This window comes from Ochotona curzoniae, unplaced genomic scaffold, assembly GCF_017591425.1.
Source record: "Ochotona curzoniae isolate NIBS_2020 unplaced genomic scaffold, NIBS_Ocur_1.0 contig_46, whole genome shotgun sequence".
Classification (NCBI taxonomy): domain Eukaryota; kingdom Metazoa; phylum Chordata; class Mammalia; order Lagomorpha; family Ochotonidae; genus Ochotona; species Ochotona curzoniae.
In genome coordinates this window covers 1,250,710-1,266,649 of record NW_024466340.1, presented here as the reverse complement: position 1 = coordinate 1,266,649, position 15,940 = coordinate 1,250,710, and the positions used below count along the sequence as shown (strand labels likewise).

Here is a 15,940-nt window from a genome sequence, read left to right as displayed (position 1 = left end):
GGGATTAGAACTGGTGCCTATATGGGATTCTGGTGCTTGCAAGGCAAGGACTTCAGCCACTAGGTTATTGTGCATGGCCCCCTTTTGGAGTTTTTAACATGACTGATCAGGCAGACTGTCAATAGCTTTGTAATAATCCCATAATGCCCTGATCGTGGAACGATTTAGCAATCCTGCTCCTAATTGCATTTGTGGATATAGCAATTGGGTAACTAGTTGGTTATTACTCATTCCCCCAGAGCCATACATATTGCATTACAAGGAAGCTAATCTTAGCAATACGTGTTAACTTCTATGATAATCACTAAGTAATTGGTTAGAACACGCCATTGTGCATTTATCCAGAATATGCTGGGGAATTATCTGGTCTTATGTTCCCTGTAAAATAAATCCATGGTCCAAAAAAATTGTTCCAGTTGGTTGGCTAGGGTCCAACCGTCGACCTCTGCCAGTCAACTGTGCAAATGCAAGTGATTAGTTGCATTACTCAGACACTAAGTTTCAGAGTGAACATTTGGATGAGGAACATGAATGGCCAACAAGTGGACGGTGCTGAACGGGAGAGAGGGGTGCACACAGCCCCTCCCTAAGATAAATATATAACAACACAATAATATGGGATAAATGCCACTTCTCTGGGCTCATCTGGCATCCTCATACAAAATACCCAAACACTTCAAACACCAATTACATGTCCCAAAGCTGCGGAGTCTTTATGCGGTGCCAGGAAAAGGCTGGGCTATTTGTGAAATCTGTAGGCAGTTATGGCGCTGGGGAGAGGGGCTCAGGATTCAGCTGATAATAGAAGAGGGCCGCAAACACAGCTGCCTGGAAGGCTGAGCAACACATTTTCATAATGGCCACTCGGCTTTCAAGGATGGCTGCTAACTGAGTCCTTTCACTTCCCATTAGCCAGCCTTATTGGGTACCTGGGCTCCGTGGAGAATATGGGAAAAGTCAAAGAACTGGGACGCAGCAGATTTCAGATTTCTAACTTAGGGATATGAAAAAGAGTAGGGTTGATAGGCCAGGAGGTGAGGTACAGATGGCAGAGAAGGTTAAGGTAACAGGTGAAGACAGGAGCAAAGTAGAAAGACCACTGTCCAATCAGGTTTGTGCATGCCAAGTTAAAGGGCTACCAACCGTCTGCTAAAACGAGATATTCTGTGAAGGGTTTTGTTGGCAGGCAGTCGATGGTGAAAGTGATCACAGATGTCCCTCCTTGTGCTGATGTCCTTGCAATGGACAGTGTAGGTCCTCCCATCCAGAGGTAGAGTCCGCTTCCCCAGCCCTTGACTATGTGAGCCGCTTTGGCCAAGGCATGTTAGCTAATGCATCACAAGCAAAGATGTGAAAAACACCTGTGTGTTAAACTGTGCCCTCCCAGCATGCCTGGGAGCTGATCTGAGACCACCACAGGGACAAGCCAGACAAGAGATGAGAGGCCATGTGGGGGAGAACCAAGGCATGCCATAGTAGGAACCAGCAGGCCAGTGAGCTAGGTCATCCAACACTGCCCAGTCCCCCAACCACCTAATGCTGACCACAGCCACCTGTCTATAAGAGCCCAGCCACTGAGATTCTCACACTCAGCCCAGAGTTGTGCAAATGCAAGTGATTTTTTTGTCTCTTCACCAGACAAAAACAAACTATTACTGCTTTAGGGATAGTTTGTTACTCATCAAAAGCTTCCCACGCTTACAGTGCTTCATCAGAACAGCTCCTTTGCTGAATATTACCTGGGCTGATGTCTTGAGAACCTCTTGTGGATTACACAGTTGAGCCAGACCCTTTTAACCCTTGTTTAAGGAGGGTTGAAGGCCCATTCTCAGAGCTGCATTCATTTGCAAACATTTACCTTTCAATACTTGGGCTCCAGTCAACTCACCAAGGGTGAGACACAATACACAACCTCCACCCATTACTATGGTCTCAGAGATGAGCTCAATAAAATTTGTCTCTCAAGGACACACATTTTTTTTCTGAGTCCACAGCTCCTATCTAGAGTTTAGGAGCATACCACATGCGCTGAGTATAGGAAGGAGAGAGAATTCTTACTGGCATACAGGGTATACCAAGAACACAGGTGCTCTGGCCAGTTCTGATATAACAGAGCAGCAGATGCCAGAGTGAAAAAACATAGCAAAGTCTGTTTCACAACTGGTCAACCGAACCCAGAGCCATGTTTTCCCCTAATTCCCGATGTTGCTGAATGAGATTAGAGAGCATAAGCCCAAGAAAGTCACTATTGTCTGACATTTTTCATTTGTACATTTATGAGAGAGGAGACGAGGTAGAAACAGATTATTCCTGCTCACTGGTTCATTCCCAAACACCCACAATAGCCAGGGCTGGGATAGGGCTAAGCTGGGAGTTGGAAGCTCAACACAGGCTTCCCATGTCCCTGCCAGGGACCCAATGACTTGTATTATCCACACAGTAGGCATTAGCAGGAAGCTGGAGTTAGGAGCCACAGCCAAGATTCAAACTCAACGTACTCTGCTGTGAGACGTGGGCATTGTAACTGGCCTCTTTACCATTAGGCCACATGCCTGTCCCTGCTGTTTCTTCATCTTAGGGACTGTTGTAACCTCTGTGCACGCACAGGCCCCAGATTCTGGACGTTGAGAACATGGATGCTAAGCACTGCAAATGCACTTTGCAACTTTAATGAAAGCAGAATAGTCACCAGACTCAAGGGCCAATGGCCTAATCCAGCCTACTTTCTGGTTTGATTAGAACATAGCCATGGGCATTCCTTCACAGATAGTCCTTGGCTGACTTCATGCCATAGTGACAGAGCAGAGGAGTTGCTATAGGAGTCTCAGGGGCAGCTGTTGGCTTGGTGGCTAAGACATTGCTTAGGATGCTCACATCTCATCTAAGAGCAGCTGGTTTCAAGTCCCAGCTCCAAACCTGATTCCAGTTTCCCGTTAAGCCACAGCCTGGGAGGAGATGGCTCTAATACTCGAGGTCCCTGCCACTGATGTGGAAAACCCAGATTGAGTTTCTGGTTGCTGGATCTAATCTGGCTGAGTGCCAGCTATTGCAGGCATCTGGGGAGTGAACCAGTGGACAGAAGATTTCTTCACATAAGGAGGGAGTGTGTCTCAGAGAGCAGTTCATACAGACACTGGAGAAGCCAGGCAAACAGATTCACCTTTCCTGATTTGCCATTCAGTGCTCTCTGCAAGACACTGCTGAACTGCAGAGCCGTCACAGGAAAAGAATGTTCTGGAATCCTAAGTCTTAAAACCTTGCAAGTAAAGTAAATGGTAGATTTTGCAGGTATTGTATGAGGGTACTTCCTGGTGTTCACAAACAGTGAGATTACAAGGAAATTTTGGTGTAAAAAATGTTTTTGAAATCCATGCATAGTCTTCAAAAGTTCATGGCTGAGGAGAGGATTGGGCAGCCCGCTTGGGATGTTTACAAGTCATACTACGGTGTGATGTTCAAGTCCTGTTTCCTCCAATTCCAATCTTATTACCTGATAGTATGTATTCTGAGGGGTGACAGGTAAAGGTCCAAGTATGCGGATCCCTGCTATCCATGTGGTAGACCTGATCGAGTTCCTGACTTGCAGTTTTAGCCTGACCTTAGTCTTGGCTATGGTAAGCATTTAGGGAGTGAACCAGATCTCTATCTTTTTGTCATTCCCTCTGCCACTCTGCCTTACAAATACATACATACACACGTACATATATACATGCATTTTTTAAAAAGTCTGTGGAAATGCATATTACAAAAAAAAAATACTATGCATGGATTCCAAAATTTTCTGCACCAAACTAAAATTATGTTTCTAGTTCCTCATTCTAAACTTCCTGAAGAGTCCTTCTACAGACCAGAATGGTGAAGGCACCAGGACTGTCCATCTCAACTATGCCAGAACTTTCTGGCCCCACAAACACTGACCTGGTGATGATTGCCAGGTGTGGCGGGCTCATGCAGGCGCCCATGAACAACACTACGTTCTCGTGCCGTGTCTGCCTGTAGGCCATCACCTCCCGTTTGAAGGCCTTGAGCTGGTCTTCGTTGTCCCTCTCTATGTCGATCAGCCGAATGGCCACCTCGCCATGCCAACGGCCGTGGTACACCTGCCCGAAGCGGCCTTTTCCGATGAGCTCGCCGATCTCCAGCTGCTCAAAGGGAATGTCCCACTCCTGTAGGAATATGCTGGTCTGGCTGGCCTTGCGCGGGAAGCTCCGGGCGGAGAGGAGAGACAGGTTCATCTCCTCGAAGTCATCCTCTGACTCCTCGGCTTCGTCATGGCCCTCTTCATTCTGTGGCCAAGACAGGAGAAGGGAAAGGTCAGAGCTGTGGCTGATACTGCCCCACTTTTGCCCAGATTCCTGCTGAGTTCCTCATGCATGGAAATATCTGGGTTCATGTGTATGTGTATTGGTGGTTGATATGAACATAGACCAGGGAGTCACTGGAAAGTTCCCAGAAAATGCCCAACAAGAAAAAGCTATGCATGGATTCCAGAAATTTCTGCACCAAGAAAACTTATCTCTTGATTCTATTTTCCATGAACTTTTAGAAGTCCTCTTATATATCTGTTTCTCCTGGATGCTCTGTGCTAGACAATGAAGAAGCTGATATGGAGACCTCGGTAGTTCAGTTCTCTTGTGTTAAGGGAGAGAAACAATCTCAGAGGGCAGAAATGCTAGAGGACCTACCCATGGGGACCACCCATCCCAGCTGTCTGGGACTTTGCTGGTTTTTGTCAGGAACTGCGCATCTCAGAACACCCCTTGAAATGGGATGGCTAGTACGTGTCCATAGGTCAGGCAGAAGAACTAACATTTGGGTTTCTGCATGTTAACAGTGGCCTGAGAGCTTTTTAACTGAGTGCAGGTCTTCCTGCCCCCAGAACACCTGAACAAGCTGCCTTCTGTGATGCAGGACACACCGGTTGTGCACAAGTTCCTCTCCCAACTCCTTCAATGGTCCCAGAAGAGAGCACTACATTTCTTCTGGAAACCCTGATGATTCCTTTCAATTAGCTGAGCAAAGGGGTTGGGACTCCTGGGGTTCCCCCACAACCCACAGAATGTTTCATTTATTCTTTCAATGGCATGGGCAGGTGGAGAGAAGGATACTCACAGCACTCCAGCAAGCCCAGCATCCCTGAGGTCTCCCCCTCCTCCCACATGTTCGTAGGAAGGCAGTGAGGCACAGCACCTTCCACATTCACCCTGCCTTGAGCTAATTTTTCAACTACAAATGCAAATCTCTCCCCAGCTTGCGCACAACTGGCTTTTCCGTGATGCACACCATATAATGGCCCATTAGGTTCAGCGCCGGGAGGGGCCGCTGCTGGTTAATTGTCCTGGAGTTCTGAACATTCATCACCTAGGGCTGCAGTGTCCCCTGTCCGCCCCAAGCCCTCAGTGGCATCAGAGACATCAATTGGCTTTTGCCAAGTTCTGGGCAACCCCTAGAAAACGTTGGCTCACTGCTGTCCATTTCTCACCTCTGAAGTTGGCTCCACTTCAATTTGAAGTAATGGATTTCCTTCCAAGCTTTAAAAAAAAAAAAAAAGAAAAGAAAAATAAATGTGACCCACAGGTGACAAGGTAGGTCCAGGTGTTGAGTGTAGCTATGTGCAAAGAATTCATAAAATGGGAAGTCCTTTCCACCAGGCCTTTAACACACATTTCATCTTAACAATCATGTCTGAAATAACCCTTCATCTCACTACAAAACAAAAAGCAGTATGCAAGGATATTGCTTTTAAAAGATTTTTAAGGGCTTGATTTTCTGCATTGCTTTCAACTAATTTGGCAGCTTCATTATCCAGTGGCCTAACTACTGTGAGCAGAAGAATCCTTAGAGTTCCAAGAAAAAATTCATTGGATCTCTAAAGTTCACTCAGATTTGGATTCTGGAAGGATCTTAATATTTGTCTGCTCATTCATTCAACTACTCATTCATTTAGTCAGTCAGCAATTCTATTAGAATTGTGTGCCATGAGCAGAGCCAGGCTCTTGGAGAAACATGGAGTTGAAACTGACATTGTCCCTGGCTGTCAGGAATATTCTATTACTATTGGAGGAATTAAAGCAAGTAGGCAGGTGCTGAGGAAAGGCAGAAAGGGACGAAGGTCAAAAGTCGGGAACGCACGTGTAATGTTGCAGACATTCTGAGCAGAGAGAATTCTTGGATATGTCTGAAAGCTCAGCAGTTGAACTGGACCGTGCCAGTCACAGGGAATCAGAATGTGTGGGATGATAACAACACACGCACAGGACTGGAAGATATAGGTGTGCGTGTGGTGTGTGAATTCACAAGCTCATAAAGCGCAGCTGTCATCTGAGGCTATGAACTAGGCACTGTGTGTGTTCCAATTTTAGCATACACGCTGCCAAAGCAAGCACTGGGCACCGTGTGAGTACCCGTGAGAACCATGTGAGTATTAAGGGATGGGCTCCATTACAAGCATGTGAGTTGGAGCGTGCTGTATGCTGATGGTACAGCTGAGTATTCACTGGGGGGTTGGCTGAGGGACTCTGCTGGGTCCAGTGACCACTGAGGTGTGCTTTGGGGCCATATATAATTTTTTAACTGGAGTCAGGGGCATAGCTGGGAGATAGTAACAGGGTTGCTGAAAGCACAAGAAGAACCGGGGCCACACCCACTTCCTGTTTCCCCAGCAGAAATTAACAGATTCTCCCCATCCAACTCTTCATTTGGAGGGTTCTTTCCATTCCTGACTCCACATGCAGAGTCAATCCACGTCCTGGAGGAGGGTCTGGACAGAGACAGGAATGACTGAGAGAATGCTCACTGGCAAAGTGTCACTTGCCACTGAACTAAGCAATTATTTCTAGTCCAGTTGGGGAAGACAGAAGGAACCTGTTTAGTGACAGCAGAGAGGCTGAGAGTTTGATGCCCTGGGGCAGCCTTGGGCTGGGCGATGCAGTGAGAGGCCCTCCTTGTGCCTAGCAATGCACCGGCTGCCCTCTTCTCTTTGCATCAAGAAGTTGATTCCAGCAGCCAGGGCTATTCAATTATTCCTTTCTGCAAAGAGTGAATTCCCATCACTCCATGCACAGTTAAGCTGATCGCCAGCAGCTATTGATTCTGTTTCTCACCAGCACTCCTCGGCTGTCAGTTAATAACCTGGAGTTTGTCTTGCACCAATTGTGGAACCGGCTTATATGCAGCAGAGAAATGAGACAAAGTTCCATGTCAGCACAATACCCTCTGGCAAGCGGCTGCTTGTTTGATTTCAGAGATGTACCGGTTGGGTCTTGAACAAACTCTGTGACACTGGATCAGTTAGAGGAACCAGGGGGAAAATCAAATAGGCAAACAAAAAAAAAAAAAAGAGTTGGGAAAAGGGTCAAATCCTAGTATGCTCTGGACTTTGGGCACAGCCAAAGAAGTTAGGGTATACGAGCAGGAGACCCCTTGGAAAGGGGGTTGTGCCCTAAAGATGCTGTACACGAAGACGTTCAGCACGGTGAGGTTCACGGAGGTGCAATATGGGAAACACTGACAGACGCAGCAAGGGAGAAATGGCTAAGAAAATCATTCTACATCGACATGACATTTTACAGTCATGAAACACAATGTCTAGGAAGAGTCTAGAACAGTAGGAAAAATGTACAAAGTAAGAAATACATTTACTGTGGACCACAGCCATGTAAGATCTGAACATTCTCATAGAGCTTTTCCTTTTCTTTTCTAGAGAATGGTTCAAGTTCTCCAAAATCATCATCTGTTCTTTTTCTTTCTTTCTTTCTTTTTTTTTTTTGGTAATAGTATAAATCAGAGATGAACAGGTTTTTTTTTTTTTCCCCTGACAGTAAATATATTCATTCAGGCACTGTGGGCCATACAATCTCTATGACAACCACTCAACTCTGGTGCTGCATGGAAAAAGCAGCCATACAGAGTACAGCGTGCACACAGGGGCATGCCTGTATCCCACTAAAACTCTATTTATATAAGCAGGTGGCAGGTTGCATTTTTTCTGATGGCTGTTTGCTGACTCCCAGCATAATCTTGAATTACAGGTTTTAAGAGGGAATCAGTAACATAAACTAACTGCCCTTTCCTGATATTTCAGCTAGGTCTGGGGGATCAAGGGGGATCTGGAGAACCCAAGGAAGTAGTTTGATTCCTGGAAATCACAGGGCCAGTGCCACCAGCAGAGCTGGTCCCCAGGGTGTCCATCTGGGCTGCTGGGTCCAGTCTGGGCTGCTGGGTCCTTTCTCTTTGCCAGAGTTGTGCCTTATGCCTTTCAGGCCCCTACATTCTCATTCTACCCACCCCTCCAATGCCAGCAAGAGGGAAACAGAAAACGGTGATCCTGAGCAGATGGGAGGGCCCAGGGTGGCGGAAGCAGGTCCATGCCTCACTTACATTGGATTGGAGGTCACCGGATGCAGGATGACCTGGGGTGCCCGGGTTGGCGTCTCTGGCACTGGCACCACATCTGAAGGGCAGAGATCAGACAGTCAGAGAACAAACATGCAGCTCAAAGCCACCCCTGAAAGCCTGATTCTCAGGAGATTCAGTATGTATGTATGAACTTTCACCAGGTCATTGGCACCTAGTCTGGATCAATCCCCTCTCTATCTCCTTCCTCAACTTCCTGGGCTCTACTCTGCCCAGGTACACAATGTTCTAGATGATGTCCTGACCAGAGTGGACAAGGGGCTGCCTGAGCTCCCAGGCAACTGGCCTGAAGCCTTGATTGGCCGTCTCAGAACCCACTATGCAGACTCCTTTGGGAGGATGACCTGCTGGATTTCCTGTCTTCTCAGAGCCTGATCCAAGTCCTTCTGACCATCTCTGCCCAGCCGGGGAGCTCTAGATCCCTGCTCCCTGCTGTCCATCGATGCCACCTTTGAAGGCTGCCCTCCCAGGTCTCTCCACTGTCCTTGGGGACTTCTCACCCTTAGTTTCAGCCACCACTCTGGGGTGGGAGTCGGGGTGCTCCGTGACCACGTTCTTGGATTGTGTGCACCTCTCCATTCACCCCAAGAACTCCTGCATCTGGCAGGGTTTGTCCAGAAGGGGCTGTTTTCAGCTCTCGTGATACTCACCTGGGAAGATGAACTGCTGCTTGAATTTGTAGTAGTGGGATGCTTGCAAGAGAGAGAAAGAGTACAACAAAGTGAGTGAGCAGCATCCAGGAGCTGTCTCTTTAGGTACCAAACTGGGGCTCCCACAGCCATCACAGGCCATTCTCTGTCCACATAGGTCAATGCTCCATTTTCTGACATCTCATGCTCCCCACAACCAGACCGCTTCACCTCTCGAGTCCTCCTGAGTACAAGCCATCCTCGGCCATTATAACATACTCTTCTGTCAGGGCATAATTCAACCTAATATTTCTCATCCCTAACCCCATCTCCACTTTGGGCAGGGTGATTGCAGTTGCTTTGAAAAACATCTCTATGCTTTTCCTATATTTAACATTTTTTTTTTATATCAAGCATCCACTCAGTTTCTTTGTACCTACCACAACAGACGATTATGGGTGTAATAGTTGAAAATAACACACATGTGTCCTCCGACAAAGGGGAAGTCCAACTTTCACAGAGACTTAGGGCGTCAAGGAGTGGGCAGGCTGCTTCCTTCTTGGGGTTCAGAAGGGAACCCCAGCTGTCTTTCACAGCAGTTCACCTGCATATCTCAGCACCGAGCCCTCTTTTTTTTTTAAGATTTTTAAATTTATTTTTATTACAAAGTCAGATATACAGAGAGGAGGAGAGACAGAAAGGAAGATCTTTTGTCCAATGATTCACTCCCCAACTGACCACAACGGCCAGTGCTGTGCCAATCTGAAGCCGGGAACCAAGAATCTCCTCCGGGTCTCCCACGCGGGTGCAGGGTCCCAAGGCTTTGGGCTGTCCTTGACTGCTTTCCCAGGGCACAGACAGGGAGCTGGATGGGAAGTGGGGCTGCCAGGATTAGAACTGGTGCCCATATGGGATCCCAGCATGTTCAAGGCGAGGACTTTAGCCACTAGACCACGCCGCTGGGCCCAGGCACCGAGCCCTCTTACACTCTGCTCTCTGCCTCAGTTCTGACACCACTCCTCCTGTCTTTGAACTTCTGCACCTTGGGGATGACACACGGGGACCACCCATTTGCTCCAAGCTACACTTTCCACCTGAAGATCTGTAACCCAACCATATCCGCAAAGCATGTTCACAGATGCTGGTATGAGGACACGGCTGCGTTGGTTGGGGAGAACCATTCTGTCTGCCAAATCAAAGAACTCATTTCTGCGTTCAGGAAAACAACTACATATAGGCAATTCCCCAGTCTTCTCTGTGAATTCTCTAACATTGTTTACTTGCAGCCAGCCTCCTCTGGGGCCGTGATTCCTGCCCTATGCCATCCCCAAAGAGCATCCAGAGCATTCTTCTAGAAGAAAGAGAGCAGGACCCAGTCATCTTCTGCCTAAACACTCGATTATACTCCATGGAGTTGTCAATCAAACCTCACTTCCTGCCAGGCCTCACCCCTGCAGCTCTAGGCTTCCTTTGGGGTCAAGTCCCTTGTTGACGGCTCTTGGACCGCTGGGACATTCACAGCTCCTTTCACAGCAGGCCTCAATCCTAGGCCTTCATCTTCAGGACTCAGCTGTGTCCTCCCTTTGAATCTGCTGTAGCTTTCCCCTTTCTCTTCATAACTCTTATCATAGTGGATGGTTCTATTTTTGCATGTACTGGGGCGCTTCCAAAAGCACACGGAAAAATCAAATTGAAACATAGGCTTCTTTATGTGAAAAAAGTTTAACATCTATATCTGTTTTTTTTTTCCCCATCATATATACATATGATAAAATTTTTCATGAACTTCTGCAAGGCCCTTTACATGTTTGTCTTGTTAACATTTGTCCCAGTCAGGCATAAATTCCACGAGAACAGGGACAGTTGTGGGTAAATAATGGGATACCTCCCATGATCCTCGTTCTTCTTAATCTCCAGTAAGTGTGCCTATGTCACCTCACATGGCAAAAAGGACTTCATGGGTCTAAGAGAAGGGTATGGGACCCTGGGTGGGCCGGGGGGGGCAGAGGTGGGAGAGGAGAATGATCCTGGATCACCTAGGTGGGTCAGAGTCAGACAGAGAGTGAGAGAGAAAGAGAGAGAGAGAGAGAGAGAGAGAGAGAGATTCATAGGTGTGATCACAGGAGCTGAGGTTGGAGTGACCAGGAGCTACAAGCAAAGGAAAGTGGGCAACCTCTCACAAAGAAGAGGAAATGGAAGTTCCCCCGGAACCTCCATAGCAAATGTCGCTCTGCTGACACTTTGATCTGTAGCCTAGGGAATCCCATTTTGGACTTTCAGCTTCTGTAACTTTAAGATAATAACTTTGTGTTGTTTTAAGCCATGCTGAGTTTGTGGTCCTCTGTTACCATGCCAGGAGCTGATGACCACAGGAGCCACGGGGCTGGTTTGTTCACATCTCTGCATCTAATACCTGATACAAGGGTTAGTGCATGGTCGATACTTAGTAAGTCTCTGTTGACCAAAGGGATGGATAATACAGTCTGAGAGTCAGCAAGATGACTTAGAAAAACAAAAACCACAGCCCTGGGCAGTGTACTCAATGCAAGTCCTTCATCCATCCATCTATCCATTCAACATTTAAGTGGTGTCTTTGGCAATAGACAGTGTGCTGGACCTTGGGCTCAGATTGAATGCAGCACATACACGTGCTTGCCTCCTGGAGCTGACCCTGAGCTGGAGGAGGCAGACACTTGACAAACGAGAGAGCAAATAAGATCCAAGCATGAAACGATTAGCATAAAATGCAACTACGACTGTGTGGAGTAAGGAGAGAGTTCTGAAAGAGGAGCAGTTTGTTGAGCCCATGTGGACAGGGCAAGACTGCAGAAGCCCTGCATTATCTTCATGCATGGCCTGGCCCTGACCTAGCTCCAGCATAGTCCCAAGGCCCTCGCTTGTCTCCACCCCTTTGGAGAGACACAACCCACCTCCCAAAGCACAGAAGTACCTGGCAGGTTGAAGTTCTTCTGCTGCCTCGTGCACTGTGGGGAGGGGTGCAGGGGAGAAGGCGGCGTGGCACTGGGAGGGAGGGGAGGTGCCGGCGAGGAGGGCGTGGAGGACGTCGTGGAAGAGGGGTTGCTGCTGGAATCCGGCTGGTAGGGGACAGGGATGTGGTCCTGCAGAACAAAGCCACCAATGATCAACAGTGAGCAGAGACACAGCAGGAAGTGTGCTGAGTAAGATGGGTCCTACCCTTTGGATCCTTAGCAACTCCCATCCTTTTGCTGGCCAGGAGATCCTTCTAGAGTCCTGCCTAAGTCATCACTCCCAACCCAGAGAAGGAAACAACAGTTTTTGAGTTAAATTCCTGTCCCTGCTTGGGGTCCTGAGGGAAAGGTTACCATGTAATGAAAACCACAAAGATGACAGACACGCACCCTCTGCCTCTTTGATTTTGAAAAACCCCATGCTGAGGTGCCCAGAGAACTCTTCCAGTCTTAACACCTTTCCCCCTGAGTGTTTTATTAAAGCAGCAGTAGGCTGACAGCTCCAGAGAGTGTGACCAAAAAGCCTGCAGCATCCATGCCTACATCTCAATTGCAACCAATACCGCCTCTCCCTGCCCCCTTGGACCAGCAAGGGGGAGAGAGGAAGAATCCATGTGTGCATCCTCATTTGACCCTGGTCAGGTGGACTCAACAGAGCCACTGGTGTGGGCTAAATGGGGTCTCCCCTCCCACACAAAGAAAGTCCACTAGGAACCTCAGACTCCAATCTCATTTTAGAAACGGGGTCTCTCAAGACGTGATTAAGATAAAGATCTTGAGATGAGATTAGACTGGGAAAAGTGGAACTTAAATCCATGACAACCGTTCATTAGTATCCTAGGAGATAGGGAAGCATATGTGGACAGATGGACAGACAGGGACACACACACACATACACACACACACATGCCGGGAAGCCATGTGTTGTCCTAGGTAGAGGCTGGGATGAGGCAGTCAGAAGCCAAGGATTGCTGGAGTCACCTGGAGCAGAGAGGCAAGGGACTGACTCTCTTTCCAGAGCCTCCACATGTTGTCAGATGACATTGGATTTCTGGTCTCCAAGACCATGAGGGAATAAATCGTTTTCATGTGAACCATGTGATTTGTGTTCATTTATCATGGCAACCACAGGAAATGAACACAGCAGGATCTGGAATAAGGCAATTCTGGCTTCAAATCCAACAACCACTTCTTTCCTGGAATTCTGGGCAAGATGCCTCATTCCTCAGCTTTGTTCACTGAGAATGGGACCATGGGTATTAGGTTAACAATGTGAGGGCTACTTGAACACAGCACTGAAATACTGGGTCAATCAATCCACCCTGGTGATGGATATTAGGTGACTAACAACAAGGTTGGTGGGAGGAAGAATTCCTCCTGTTACTCAGAACAGTGTACCATTTAAAACTGAGGAACAAGTTATTTGTGGAAATATCCATTCACTGTTTTCAGACTGTGGTTACTAGGGGTTACTAAAACCACAGCAAAGGAAACTGCTTTCCCTCCTGAATGTAGTAGGTAAAACACCCTTCTTCAAATCAAAGAGATCCAAACCTTAATCCTGGGAATCTGTAACTATTCTGTATCACAATGCAAGAATCTGCATGTACTTCAGACACAGGCCAAGCCACAGACAGTACTACAGGAGGGTTCATCCAGGATTGTGCAGGCGGAGCCAATCTTAGTCCAGGAACCCATAAAAGTGGAGAACTTTTCTTTGACTGTGGCTGAAACGATGCAGCAGAAAGAGAGGCTCAAAGTATTATATGGGCTCAATGGCCACTGCAGCAGCAGCCACACGGGATGTCTGAAAAGGAGCGTGGGCAGCACCAGAGGCAAAGCCAGGCCCAAAGCCTTCCACCTTGTCATCCCAGAGCCTGCCCACCTGTGTGTGAGCTCTTCTCCAGTGCAGGCCACAGCCGCACACGGGTCTGCTGGGAAGGCTAAATAAGTCCCATGTGTCTACTCTCTTCTCCCTTGGACCAAGGCACTTGGTCATCCAACAGCTGCTGTGACAGGGTTGGCTGTGGGTTTTTGTAACTGGATTTTTCTAAGGTAATTGCAGATTCACTGACCGCAGCCTCTGCCACGGAGGCCCCTCCTGTTGCCCTTTTGTAACCACACCCCTGTGCTCCTCCTCCTCTTCTCGCCACACCCCCAAACTTAAACCCCTGGCACCACGAATCTGTAGTCATCATTTCTATTTGATCATTTCAACACTGCATAAATGGAATCATGCCGCATGCAAATCTTGCGGAGTGGCTGTCTTCATTTGTCATCTTTAGAGATGCATCGAAATTCCTGCAGGTTTCGATGGTTTGTTCCTTTTTCATTGCTGCGAACTATTGTGTGACTGGACTGTGCCATACTTTCTTTAACTGTGCACCCAATGAAGCACATCTAAACTGTTTCTTATTTTTTGGCTATTGCAGATGAACCTGCTACAAACATACAGGCACAGGTTTTGATGTGAACTTATACTTTTTGTTTCTCTAGGATAAATATTCAGGAGTAAAATTTCTGAATCATTTTGTAATAAATAACATGTTTAGCTTTTAAAGAAATTGCCACCTCTGCTCTTCTAAGGGCTGTATCATTTCATGCCAGCAATCTATCAAGTGGAAAATGGAACTAAAAAACAAACTAAAATTTTTTTGAAATCCATAATACTTCTTTTCATGATATGCATTTCCAAGAATGCTTGAAGAATCCTCATAAGCACAAATTTCCAAAACTTTTTGCACCAAAAATAAACTTATCTTTGAATTCCATTTACCACAAAGTTTTTAAAGTAGCCTCATTAGAGTGAGCGATTTTTCTCTGCGTCTCTGCATGTGTGGCTATTTTTTATTGGAGACATTCTGGATTGGAATATAGTGATAAGTCATTGTGGAACTGATGTGTGTTTCTGAATTGGACTTTTACTGAATATCTTTTCACTGGCTCACTCATTATCTGAATGTAATTTCTGGTCTTGATGACTGTAGCTATATCCTAAGTTCTAAAACAGAATAGATTGATTCCTTTCACTTTATTCATTTATTTATTTTTGCAAGATGGTTTTAAGCTATGCTAGTTCATTTGTGTCTTTTTAAAAAATACCTTTTATATAAATCTTAACTACAGAAAAGAATCATGCTGGGAGTTTTATGGAAAAATCTGTGTCAAACCTGTATAACAATTTTTGGTATTGACATTTAATAGGGGTGGGGAACATTTTTTTTTCTGGCAAAGGTCATTTGGATATTTGTAGCATCACTTGTAGACCACACTAAATCATTCACTTAACAATCTGTTAGCTACAGATGTACTGCGCTTTGAGTCTCACCCCTGTAGTTGCCTTGGTAGGATCATGCCAAATGATTTCATGGAGCTTACACAGCCCATGGGCCAGATGCCCAACCCCATCTTAACCAGTTACACCCCATACACAAACACACACACACACACACACACACACACACACACACACACACACACACAACATATATATACACATATATAAAATGCCTGTAAAGACCAAGACTAAATATAGCATTCATATCCTTCATGATATTTGAGATAAACATTGTATCACTGAAAGAATCACAGAATTGCAAACTTTGGGCTTAATCACGATGAATCTTCCCACGGGAATGGTCTGTTTGCTAGGGCTGTTGTAAAGGAAGTACTACACCCAGAGGGGTCTAAAACAATAGAAATTTATTTTCTTAGTTCTCAGAGCCAAAAGGTTCTTAGACCCATGGCTCAGGCTCTCTGGGACCACAGGTGGAATTCCTCTTTCCTGTTCCTAGAGCCTGGTGGCGACCAGTGGTCCTTGGCATCACTGTGCACCTGCAGCACTCCAGTCTCTGCACGGTGCTCTTGCTGTACCTCTGCTTCTCTTCCCTTCTTAAGGAATGAAAA

General features: G+C 46.6%; 1 protein-coding gene across 1 annotated transcript in view; it reads right to left on the bottom strand.

The window, feature by feature from the left end:
* KSR2 (kinase suppressor of ras 2) overlaps positions 1 to 15,940 on the bottom strand; it is a 287,775-nt gene that overhangs the window by 38,259 nt on the left and 233,576 nt on the right. The window contains exons 10-14 of the mRNA XM_040986872.1: positions 11,995 to 12,163; positions 9,066 to 9,107; positions 8,380 to 8,452; positions 5,483 to 5,531; positions 3,919 to 4,286 (exon numbers count right to left, since the gene is read on the bottom strand). Of these exons, the coding sequence (XP_040842806.1) occupies positions 3,919 to 4,286; positions 5,483 to 5,531; positions 8,380 to 8,452; positions 9,066 to 9,107; positions 11,995 to 12,163 (701 nt within the window). The remainder of the gene's footprint in view (positions 1 to 3,918; positions 4,287 to 5,482; positions 5,532 to 8,379; positions 8,453 to 9,065; positions 9,108 to 11,994; positions 12,164 to 15,940) is intronic.